General features: G+C 42.0%; 2 protein-coding genes across 6 annotated transcripts in view; both read right to left on the bottom strand.

The window, feature by feature from the left end:
- Positions 1–12,577, bottom strand: part of TRMT10A (tRNA methyltransferase 10A) — a 286,742-nt gene that overhangs the window by 210,579 nt on the left and 63,586 nt on the right. The window lies entirely within an intron of this gene.
- The window catches only part of EMCN (endomucin), a 54,592-nt gene that overhangs the window by 11,629 nt on the left and 30,386 nt on the right, over positions 1–12,577 (bottom strand). For all 5 annotated transcript variants that reach the window (XR_009726616.1, XM_061360922.1, XM_061360923.1 and 2 more), the window contains exons 6-10: positions 9,080–9,109; positions 6,520–6,594; positions 4,947–5,042; positions 3,233–3,257; positions 2,178–2,239 (exon numbers count right to left, since the gene is read on the bottom strand). Coding sequence is in view for 4 of the 5 variants with exons in the window: in XM_061360922.1 (XP_061216906.1) it covers positions 2,178–2,239; positions 3,233–3,257; positions 4,947–5,042; positions 6,520–6,594; positions 9,080–9,109 (288 nt within the window). In the remaining variant the exon portion in view is untranslated. The remainder of the gene's footprint in view (positions 1–2,177; positions 2,240–3,232; positions 3,258–4,946; positions 5,043–6,519; positions 6,595–9,079; positions 9,110–12,577) is intronic.

The following is a 12,577-nucleotide window of genomic DNA, read 5'->3' as shown; positions in this document are numbered from 1 at the left end:
TTTTGTTAGCATGTACAATCAGAGGTGGCTACAACACAAATTTCTAAGCAGCTGGACAATTCATCTTTATTTGAGCTGGATTTTATGTGTCTGGAAAGGAAAAGGAAGGGTGCATGTAAAGAAGTTTTATGCAGTGCAATTGTTTTCAGTTGAGGGACCATGATTCAGGCATTTGTCAAGTTCTGTCTGTACTGTAAGAAACACTTGCTTTCATGCTCAAGCTTTTAACGCAGCAAGTAAATCTCATTCAAATGGGCAGGCATCCTAACACACTCAAATATACCGGTATGAGTGACAAATATTTCTGTAAGAAAGCAGGCCCTGCTTTCAGAGTGCTTTTAATTTAAGCAGTAAGTGTCTAGAATCCTGGAGAAAAACAGGACTTCCATTCCTGTGAAAGCATGTTTCATTTTGAAACACACAAAAATGTAAGAATTAAAGAGAAAATGGTAGCTAGTTTAAATATGAATTGTATTAATGAGAAGAGGGCAAGAATCTTGCCTTCTAAGTGGTTATGACTCATACCTTCCAATTATAGCACGCATACATCATACTTCAGTAAAAAAAAGAATATCAAGCATCCTCTGGATGAAAGACATTCAGATACTTGGTGAACCAGAAGCTGATTAACAGGCATCAGATCTCATCTTGTGAAAAAGAGACCAAACCCAAAACAGTGAACCTGAGTCTTTTCTCATTTACCCTGCTGTAAAACACATTCTGCTGCTGTCAATGAAGTTATTTTATTGTTGAGATCAGTGTGAGGGAAGAATCAATCAAGGAATGTCTATCAATTCCAGCATCTGGCTTCATCCAGCTTTCAAAAAAACCCCACTGATTTTAAATGAAAACATACACGCAACTTCATATTCCTTAAAATAAAGCTAAAAGTCCATTCCCAAAGACATAACGCATCCACCCCTAAAAATTCACAAATCACAAAGCTTTGAAGTACAGTCACTTAAGTGCCACAGCACAGCTGCTGAAGTGCCAAAGCCTAGTTTGCATTTGCTCAACAGCAGTGGGGCAGAATGATGTATCTTGCAATGGAGCAGGCCCTTCTACCCCCCTCTAGCCTCCTAGCACACTGCTCTGTGTCGGCGAGGCTGCTGGAAATATAACTATGGCTTGTGGCAAGGCCTGCCAGAGAAGCCCTGTTGTCTCCTGGATCACACAAAAGCTTCTGGGAGCTGCAGAGAAGGCTGGAGAGGGCAGACGGTGCCTCTCCAGCAAGTAGAGGATACTTCAGATTAAGTGCTGTGTTTCAGTGGGCTTCCCAAGAATTCAGAGGAAAAGGGAGAGCAGCTACCAGGCAATCTCTGAAATGTCAGTGGGAGAAATAGATGGCCAAAAAAGCATAAAGTATGAAGCTGTTTTTCCTGGGGTCTTCCTTAGATGAAGGAAGAGAGCAAAGGTGGGACCCAGATGGCTGAGGAAGCAATGGATGAAGGGGAAAAGTTTCATCATGAGTAGCTCTGCCATGAGAGGTGTTTGTATGTTTGGTGGTTTAGATAGTGGGAATCATATTAGCCAGAATTTTATTCTGCCTCAGTCTTATTTTGCACTACTGTTTCCTGCGGAACGTATAACTGCATCCATCTCTTTGCTTTTATGAATGAGATTTTGCTTTCTTTTGTGCATGTAATCTATAACCTCTGTTCCTTTAGACTTTATTACCACATATTTTGTAAGAAACCACATCACTGAAGCACAGGACAAAGGAATTTGTAATGAGAGTAGGATTTTAAATGCAAAGGGTGGCTGGGTACAGGGATGACTGAACACTGCTGACATACAGCATTGACCCCCAAACCTTTTGGTCCCTGGGATCAGTCCCCAGACTCCCTTGTTTATCCAGATCTAGCTGATAAATATCATGATCGGAGTTACTCCTGAACATGCCAAGCTGTAGATCACTTACAATCAATAATTTTAAAAACTGATTTTTCCTGAACCAGTTATACTTCTCATTCCCAAGTACAGATACCACACACAGTGCAGCTGCACTGCTGCTCTACAGGCGCCCAGTCTGGGAGTTTGTACTGTTGAAGAACTGTTTGCAGTGATTTTGATCTGACAGACACTGAAGATGATCTTGCTATTGGAAATAACATTGCAAACTGCTCTTCTCTGGGCTCAGAGGAGTTGACAGACATACACATGAAGGAAATACTCACCAGTATCAGAAGAAGTTGTCTTCACAGAAAGAAGTTTCACTCCTTCTTTATCTGACTGGGCTCTGTTGAAGTCAGAAAACAAGCAAGCAGAGAGTTTGCATGTTGGTGAGGCTAGCAAAATTTGAAGATTATGATCTGAAGGAGGCAGCACCTGTGCCAGTCTGTACTGGCAGGCTTGAAATGGGCTTTGCATGGGGCCATGTGTAAATTGTGGTGATGCAAAACACCGTACACCGAAATATCTGAAAACACCTTCCTCTTAAGATAGGTAATAAATCAAGTTGCATGACTCTGGGGTCACTCTAGCACTCCACAGAAGTGCACCTGGGGAAAAGAGAGTCATCTTTTTTTCTCTGTCAATACAAGGCTTTCGGTGATGTTGAGTTGCAAAAAGGGTCACTTTAGATGTCCAGGGAATCAGGGCTAGCAAGTAAATCAGCAGCCCAAATGTTGCTTTTGGACATACAAAACTTGGAGGCCACAGCCAGACTCAATGGCTTCTATATATCTTGTAATGATTCTCAGTTTCACTCTCCTCAAACTCCTTAGCCAATACTGTTTTAACTAAGCCTCTGCAAATGGACTAGTGGATAGAGTATGTGACAGAGTAACATGAAATAATAGGGGAGAAGAGAAAGAGAAAATTCAGAATAAGAAATATTAAAAAGAGAGAAAACATGAACAAAAGAAGGGGGATGAGAAAGGATGAAAAAAAAAATAAATCAATGGTGCAGAAACTCAAAAAGAAGAGAAAAAAGACTGGGCCAATGGGCCCTGTAGCATAGCATAAACCATTTCTCCATTTCGAAAGATCCCTTGGAAAACAATTAAGAACCATCACATTTCTATATATGCTGGAACAGATGCTTACCATTCATACTAGTGTACAATAACTGCAAGTGCATCGCTTTCAATAGGATATTTCTCCTTGGGGTAGCAACTACTTATTACATTTAAATAGAGAAAGATCAAAGCAAATCTCATGTAGAATCTGCTGCAATCACAAGTGCCCCATGAAAGATCTCTAAGCAATGAAAAAACAGGATTCAACTTACTGTTCAGTGCTGTTCTCTTGTCTCTCTGGAAGAAGGAAAAAGTTAATATAATTTTGACTGCTGGAACTCACTTAAGTAAACAGCTATTGCAGTCGCTAGCAGAAGGCTTAGTTGTGATTTTGCATTATTGCATTAAGCACATTAACACAATTGACCAGCTTGAATAGTAATTACTTTTCTAGTTCATCTTCCAAAAAGATAACCATGTTATCTATGAAAGTGAACTGATATTGCCCAAATCGATACTTCTGGAAACTAAGGAAAATGATATGTGACTTGTGCAAGAGCACAGCAGGAGCACATTTTTCCCTGCAGCTCCCGAATCCCCAGGTAGCTGGCACAGAGGAGGCAAGCATGCAATGGCTCTCCAGTATGTAACAACTGAGCTAAGAGAGACAGGAAGAGGACAGTGAAGGAGCAAGCTGCTAGGCTGTACTCTCTGAGGGGTTTAACCTGGGATGACATCTGAGAACAGAGCCTGTCTGCCCCATCAATGAGGAACAGGTTTTTCCCCCAAATGAATCATATACTGAATGTATTTTATTCTTACATGCAAGTGTGTGCAGATGGATGGGGCCAGGGGGTTACATTGGATAAACAGAGCCAGTTCTAGCCCCATGATACTGGGCACAGGGCTCTCCATCTGTGGAGGAAGCACACTGGATAGGCCTGGGCAAATCCTATGGGAAGCACCACAGATATCTACCTAATCTAGCTTCCAAATGAATTTGCCAGTACCATGCCTGCTGGCATTTGTGCACGGGGGAGGCTGGCAAGGAAATGTTCCTCACCTCATACCTTTACCTCTTGACTCCAAATACTCAGTAATTTCCTAAGCAGGGATCACACCTTCCTCTGTTTATCTGGGACTGGTTTTCCATGTCATTGGCTAAATTGGCTGTGACACACTGTTAGCCTTGGTCTACAGCTTCAACACCCTGCTGTGATTTTATATTTCCAAGTCCCGGTGATTTCACAGTTGAAAACCTGCACAGGTCTCCTAACTCATGCCAGTTCACAGGGAGAAATAAAACACAGTCTGGATTCAGAGCTTGGAGAATTACACTTGCCTGTGGCCTGCTCAGGAAACTTTTGTAAACATTTGCAAATGGAATGATACCCTGTTATCTGAAGTATTTTGTGGACAGCAGGGAAGCATACTGGCTTTAGCTGCCCTGTCAAAATGTTTCTGAAAACACTTTTTGCTCAGGGATTTTGTTCCCATGTACCGTATACTGTAACTGGAAAACTTACATGTAGTGCATATGTGAGTATGTGTGTATATAGCAGGTATTTCCTAAAAGAAAGCATTGATATTCCTTTGCCTGTATCTAGAACAGAGATGAAATAAATATAGTGATTTTGTTAAACAGTATCTCTAAACTTAGTTTTCACTGTCTTTTTCTACCTGATTGACTGTGTTAGCACAGCTGTTTGTTAGCTCTCTGTAGCTGCAAAAGCATGAACAAAAGGCTTTACAGCATTATATATTCTCCAAAAATCAGAGACCTGTTTGCTCCCTCTGTTCTTCGTACTGATTTTGAAAATGAAGTGTTATTTTCCTACATTAGGCAAAAGACTTTGAAATACAAGAAGCTTTCCTATCAGACTACTCCAACATTTATGGCTAAGGTAGTCTAAAAAGACCCCAGAGATCTTTAATAATAAAAAGCTTATTGATCTTTTTCCCCTTCAGAGAAAGCAAGCCAAATACCTGGAGTTTTCTTCTGACATATTCTGTACAAAGACACCAGTGAGAAGACAGAGAGGGTAATAACTATCAGGGTGATGACGACTGGCAAGATAACACCTGCAAAAGAACCAACAACATAATTTTGCCCACTGCCCCTGGCTTGCATTGTCTCCGTGTACAGGCACTTGCATATACAAAGGCGAGAGGCACCAGCTCGGCTTCATCAGACATTACTGGCTTCTCTGGAGAGGGGTAACCTACTCGTTCATGTTATTCCTCCAACACCCAGTGAGCCTCAGGCTTACAGCCTTTGTGGAGGGGTATTTAGGCACTTTTCTTCCCCCAGCCTTAGTCCTTCCCTGACACTTAACTGTGCCCTGTGGAACTGACACCATCATCTCCATCAAAATATTCACAATTCACCCCCCAGTGTTGACAGCCCCCAAAATTTTGCAAAACACTCATGTTTCAGGAATAAATTTTTGATACATGCAATTTATTTTTTTCCTCTTTTTTGAAAACAAGACTCATCCAAAATTCAGCAACTGAAGTGATTATTTCTCTTTTAATGTTGTACACCCAGAAAGACACTAAGGAGTTACATAACTCAGTAACATTCCCCACAGCACTTACAACCAGGGATAAAAAATGCAAGATCTCCTTTTTAAATGAGGACATTTCTTTCCTTATATTATTTCCCACCATCTGCCATTTCCTGACAGGTGTTTCCCAGCCAAGAAGCAAAAAGGAAAGAATTATGTAATGAGGAGAAGCTTTCATGAGGAAATACATAAGCCCAGTTTCTCCCCATTTATCGTTTTGCTGGCAGTGGTTGGCCACATTTAAATGTAGCCTAAGCCATGTGTCGGGGGAGGCTGCGTGTGCATTCCCACAACCTTCCACAGCATCATCTGTCTTCAATGGCTTTTGATGCAATTAATATTTAATATTCATACATATATGCGTGTGTGTGCATCTGCAGAACTTGAGGGAGAACCCTGAGAAAGGTTTAGTGTAGAAGAACATCAAACGTATTTTGCTAAGCCAGTACTTTGGGTAGGAAATAGCAGATCTGCAGCAACATTCTTGCCCTAGAGATGCATAATATTAAAATAAAAGATTAAGTAACAAGCATCAAACATCAAGTGCCTGAAGAGTCTGCAGAAGAGTCCCTCCTAGTCCTTCTCTCCCATGACAATATGAGCAGTATATTTAAATAGTACATTCAGAACAACATATTCATATAATACGCATTCAGAATGGTATATAACAGCATTTCCACGTGTTTCCCTGGGTCTTCTCTCACAGTGAATGACTCTGTTCACATTTCTTTCCCAGTTTTATCGCTTTGAATCAGTCCTGGGAAATAACTGTGCTGCTCTCCAGTGAGAGTTTTGTCAACTTGTTAAGCTCTGCTTCTCTTTGAGAGAATTTTTGTAGCAGGCAGTTAAATTGGGTTTGTAATAGCGTCTACATCTGGTGAGGCTGAAAATAAAGCTGCCAGCTTAATTTCCCCACTACTCCAATCACTCATGGAAAGCCAAACTGATTGACTGAAAACTCAAAAGCTGGACAATAAAATAGGAACACTCACTAGAATAGTGGTTGTCACTCCCTGTCCCTTTCTTGTTTTCACGAGTGCTCTCAGGACTGTAAAAACCTAGATTTGCAAAAGAAATATAATCTTTCAGGTTAACATGTAACTGCCAGAACTCACCGAACAACTCCCCCTGAAAAATTACCCTCTCTAAGCAACTTTTGTATCCCCAGTTCTGGAACCATTTGGTGCTCCACATCTATAATTCTTCCAATGCCACCTGGGTAACTCAGCAAGGGGGATGGAAAAGTTTATCTAGTATGGCCTAGAAGAAACACACTTTTCATGGGTGCAGTCTTCCCTATGATCATCTGCTTGTCCACTCAGAGGTTATAAGCAACACTTTCTCACTTTCAGGAGTTTAAGGTAATGTTCAACACTAGAGGAAAACTTCTGACAAGCAAATAAACAAGCAAGAGAGTGAAAATTAGACCTGCCTCCAAAAGAAGAAAGATCAAAATATTTCATTGCTAATTAAAAAAACCCTGTGCTAATAGTAGGTGAAGTGGTCCAAAGATGGTCTTTTAAGCAGAGGTCCCAGTAGAGAATATAGCTCTGTATGTAAGTAGCGAGAACATGATAGCTGTCACTGAGGTTTTGTCGCAGGCTCTGATCCACTGCTCAGGTACCCACTCATACCCTGCACCTGTAGGGATGCACAGTTTCCCTTCCAAAGAACAGAAGGCAGCTCAAATTGATGGGTGGAAACTAAGAAATTAACTGAGGCATTAAAACTGATTTCTCAGAGCCATTTTGAGGGCTAGAATGCAATTTTGTTCTGCTAAGTCTCTGAATGACATGTCCCTACTTTTTCAGAAGCTTTTTTATAAGCAATACTTGTAACTCTAGACCACTGAATTAGAGTAACAAACAAGGTTTGTTTGTCCCTACCATACAGGATTCCCTCTTCCTTGTTACACTGATTTTAAACTCAGGCCCACTATTGAGAAATGTGTTGGTGATTGCTTTTCCTCCACTATTCTCCTTTTGCCCATATTCCAATTCTCACACCATACGAGCCTGTTTAGATTTGTAAGAGTAAGTTGTCTGATGCAAGAGAAGCAAAGCAGAGAACAATCAGGGTCCAGTTTCTCCACTGGATATGCCAGTATACTGGATTTTTCAGGCAACTAGGACACATGTAGTCCTACTTAAAAATTTATGTGGGTTAACTGGTAGTGCAAAGGGAAAGATTTGAACACTGTGCTTTCTTTCATTGCTGTTCTGATTTTGTGCAGCTGTGTGAATTTTGGGCAGATTATTTAGTGTCTCTATTTCCTTTCCTTCCTGCCCTTACCCCCCACCTTCATTTGTCTGGCCAGAGACTGAAGACTCCTGGGGAAAAATGATCACTTACTGTGTGCTTGTGTGATGCCTTAACAATACAGCCACAGCTGAGACATTCTGATGCTACAGTGCAGGAAACAATTATTGCCTGAGACCTCTATCTCTGAAAAATTGCTGTTTCTTTCAAACAGAAGTTGTCTCTCCTGTGGTGCCTGTCTGCTGAGGGGTGATAATGTAAGGATGGAAACTGTGAGCCATCATCAAGTGACTGAAATAATTCTTCTGAATGCGTAATTCCATGTGATTGCTTTGGATTTCCCAGGGAAATGCTACTGCCCTTTTTGCTACCTTACCTGATATACTACATGATATACAGGGCAAGCAGGCAATTATCACAGCAATGAGTTATCCTGGATACTGACTGAAAATGTCAACAGAAACAAATGACACTGAAAACCATGAATGTGTATCCTTGCATTTGTGCAGCATCTCTACGGGAGAAAAACTGAGGATTCAAATCCATTGCTTATTTTCCTTGTTGTCTGTTAAATGACCAAGATGTGAGTAATGCAGGAAAGAAAATCCATAGGTTAGCATATTAACTACTTGAAATAAGACATGGAATAGTATGGATTAAGGAGTTAAAACCTTTAACTCAGTTAACCATTTTCTTACAAGCCAGCCCATCCTGTCTACTTTCTCTGAATCTGGAAAGTGAGTCTGGAAAATATTTTCCAGCTATGGAATGATCTGGGATCAGAATAACAGTTAATTGGAGTAATATATACATCATGGTAACATGAGAGACAAGCTTTTGCTGGCAGCAGCAGCAAGAACTGCAGGGACCAGTACAGAAGGGACTGTTTCCTGATAAACCCAGAGAAAGGAAAACAGGACAATACAGGTTCACTAGCACAGGAAACTCTTGCCTTACCCTGGGAGCTGCTGCTTCTAACCACAGGACAAGGAATAAGAGCCACTGACAAGAACAAGCTCCTTGGTAAACACTCTATTTATATCAGTTTCCCATTGCATCATGCGATATGCCAGACCTGATGTTTCTTTTGTGCTCCCACCCTGTTTTCCTTTCAGTATTTGCTAGTTCCAACAATGGCATTCAGCTGAAGGCACAGCAAAGTTAATGCATTGCTACACGTTGAACATCATTCCTCTGCTTCTCTGCACTACATTTCAGGCTGCCCCCCTCCCACCCTACACCAGCCTTTTTCATCAGTGTGCACAAAGCAAACTCTTCTATTGCTCTTACTTGTTGATTGTGTTGGTGAGCTCAGGTGAAGGCCTGCAATAAAACAGAAGGAACAGGTTTGTCAGTATCTGTTTTAGATGCCTGGAGTCTTCAAATCATACAAACTGACAGGCCCTAGCAACATGCTCAGTAAACCCACAAGCAATGCTGCCCCAGAACCAGCAGTCTGACACTGTTCCCAAGCCTAGAAAGTCCGAACTGTGAAAGTCTACAGACACCCCTTGGAGATGAGAACAGAATACAAAGTCCAGCCTATGCTAGGCTGTTATTCTGCTCAAGAGAAGAAAATCCTACATTAACTGGTAACATTCTTAAGAAATTCCTCTTGCCAAAACCAACCAAGCATCTGGGAGCAATAGCTGGCATTTATGTGACAAATAAGCATTTTAATAAAAGAAACTCAAGTGCCTAATTGAGACATATCTTCAATTGTCACAGAAGCCTTTAAAAATGAATCTTCATTAATTATCTTGGTGCTTTTGGCTAACAGGCTGCCAAGCAGTAGGAGTAAGAGGCACTGGTAATGAGAAAGAAATGGACCTTGCAGAGTACACAGTGCTTACTGGCCCACTCCTGGCAGCTTCCCCCAGCCACTTCACAAGGTTTTGGTGCAGAACACTGATTTTTTTTGTTAGCCTTTTGTTAGTATGCTGCTGCTTTTGTGCGTCTAGACTATAGCAGGCCTGGAAATTAAGGCGGCTGTGAATACTTCACATTTGGAGGCTAGCCACAGGCAACCATCACTCCCAGAGTGATTTTTATTGCTTTGCATTAAATCTCTCCCGCAACCACTCTACAGTCAAAGGGAGTCGGGCACCTAACTCACCCGTGTCTTTGAGAATAGACACCTGCGTGAACTGTCAGCAAAACATTTATCTGTTTGTACAAGACAGACTGTCTCCTGCCAGGGACGAGTGACTGGCCCTCTGCCCACCTGGTGAGGCCTCTCACACTGGATTACTGGAGCTACCATGGCAAAAAATCCCTCAGGCACTACATCCTCAGCAGTCATTCATTATTTTGAGGTATAAATCACAGTGTTTGGTCACCTTCCTCTAGGCTGGAAGGCACCATAAACCTCCCCTTGCTGGGGTCTCTTCAGAGTTCACTGCCGCCACAGCACCTGTGGGAAATGTGAAGCATCTGACCTAATCCCAGGAGCTCCCTGGGAAGACATAATCCACCGGCACATCCTCTGTGTCCCAGCTGTGCCAGTCTGAGAGACTGCAGATGGAGTGGCATGAAAGCAGCTGTAAATCCAGGCAGGCATAAGGCCTCTCCCCTGAGTGCCTAGGATTGCAGTGCTGCTCCTCTTCTGTCTGGGGCCCCAGGGGAGTACAGATCCACTCATACACTGTTGCTGCACTTTTCTGTGTTCTGGACTGATGCTTTGCACAAAGACAGCTCCTACTATTGGAGCTGTTCTACAAATGAAACACATCACTCTACTGCTGTTAATGTACTCTTTGAAAACCAGGATGGCTGCTCTTGTTTTTCATCCTCTCTACATCCAATTAAAAACATAGATCACTTGAGCCACCAGGGTGCATATAACCACTTTTGCTAATGATATATGGGACAGAGCTTTAACTGCACTGTAATCTTGAACATGCATGAAAAGCACATTCAGATTAAAACCCCAAGTACTCAAAAGTCAGCAGTAAGAGCTCTGCTTGAGCATACTAAATATGAGTAATGCTAAGTACTCTGAAGGTATACAGTTGTCTTACCCTGGCTTCCTAAGGTCCAGAGCAGACATTTTTCCTAAGCTTTTTATCATGTCATCAATCCATCTGCAAAAAGCAATGTCACCTTGTGCAGAGAGGATCTCTGTAATGATTCATTAAGCATTGTTTATAGCATATTTGAGTAACGTTAACAACAAGGGCCAAAGAAAAGCTTTTGGGAAATTATAACTCTCCTGTCAAAGGAGGTTTGGAATGACGCACAGTACACAGTGCAGCAGGACAGATGGCTGGCGTTAAGGAAACATCCAAATATGATATGATTGCTTGTCACCCAAATACTGCCATTTCTTAAGTCTATAAGGAGTGGGATCCCATGGCAAAAAGTACCATGAGGTCACACCACAACGGTTGAACCAGCAAAGTATAAAATCCTGTGTGTGCATATTCTTGGAGAAAGGCAGAAGACCTGGTCAAGTCTTACAAATAGGTCACTACTCTATGAAACTTCAGACCTTGTCTCCCCAGTCTGATGGAATTTGAGCTTACCCAAGAACTCCTCACCCCTCAAGATTGTAACATAATTATACATTCACCGTTAACTTCACTCATGCAAACAAAGTGAACCACCTTGGCTCAGATTAGAGCAAATAAATGAATAGAAAGAACAAGTTGAGCCAAAGATGATACTGAAGTCTATCCCAAAGAATTAAGGTTGGTCAAAGCTGTATGCAGGTAACAGTACGCTCTGTGAACAGGAAGGGTTGGGTGATCTGTAGTTCAGTATCTGCAGGCACAACCGAAACCACCCTGCTATCCTAGCCAGACCTCACCACTGCAATAAAACCAGACAGCAGCGATGATCGCAGATAGAAAACATGTTATTCTTTAAAGGCAGCACACATCTACAAACACTAACATTACAAGCATCTTTCCCAAAGACATCTCACCCAGATCCTGCTAGAGCATGGAAAATTAAACAGGAACAATCTCCTGTCCTTCTCTCTCTCTTGCATCTCCAGTATGCAAGCAAAGCACCAGCTCACCCTCTGTTCAGATTGCTCAGCCCTGCCACACAAACAAAGCTGTGCTTATCGGAGCAGTTCAGCAGGTGCTTTCAGTTTGCATTTTCTAAATAACCATCCAGTGCCCCTTCTGCTGGTGGGGTCACATGCTGCTGTTCTATAGAAAGAGAAGGACAGAAGGAAAGGCAGCATTTTGCTTACTAACATAGCTACCATAGTTGTTGTAGCTGCCTGTTCAGAGCTTATCACATCCTCTGGGGCTGTGAGTTAGGGGGCAGATGCTCTGCATAAACAATCTGGGAAGAGTTCCAGATTCATCATGAGAAGCGAGGTGTGCAACACTGGCTGTGCTGAGTCCTCAATGTGTGATAAGGAGGACAAGGATAACAAATCTGGCACGTAACAGTGGTTTGATTTGAAAATACCTGCCTGAGCCAGTTCAGCACCGGTTAGAAGCTTGACAGATGGAGAAAAAGACCAATAGCTAACCTCTCCCCACTCCGTTCTCCAATGACCGCAAGCTAAGCAGCTTGGATACCCTGCAGTTTGCTGCTTCTGTTTTTGGAGGGCAGCCACATGAAACTGTGTTCACTGGCAAAACAAATGAATAAATTTGGCTGATTACTCAGAGGGGATACCACAGTATAAATCAAAGCAATCAAAGTAAAATTAAGAACGTTAAAAAAACCCTCCTTGCCCTGACCATGCTATAGAGTGAGTGCGTTATCTGAGGCTTTGCTGTGTTTTCCATCTCCCAGGCACTTTGATTTTTGTGTAGGTTTCTTTGTGAA

This window comes from Neopsephotus bourkii, unplaced genomic scaffold (assembly GCF_033783945.1).
Source record: "Neopsephotus bourkii isolate Nb327-2 ecotype Australia unplaced genomic scaffold, CSIRO-AGI_Nbou_v1 NB_1037, whole genome shotgun sequence".
Lineage (NCBI taxonomy): Eukaryota > Metazoa > Chordata > Aves > Psittaciformes > Psittacidae > Neopsephotus > Neopsephotus bourkii.
This window is presented reverse-complemented; position numbering and strand designations above follow the sequence as displayed.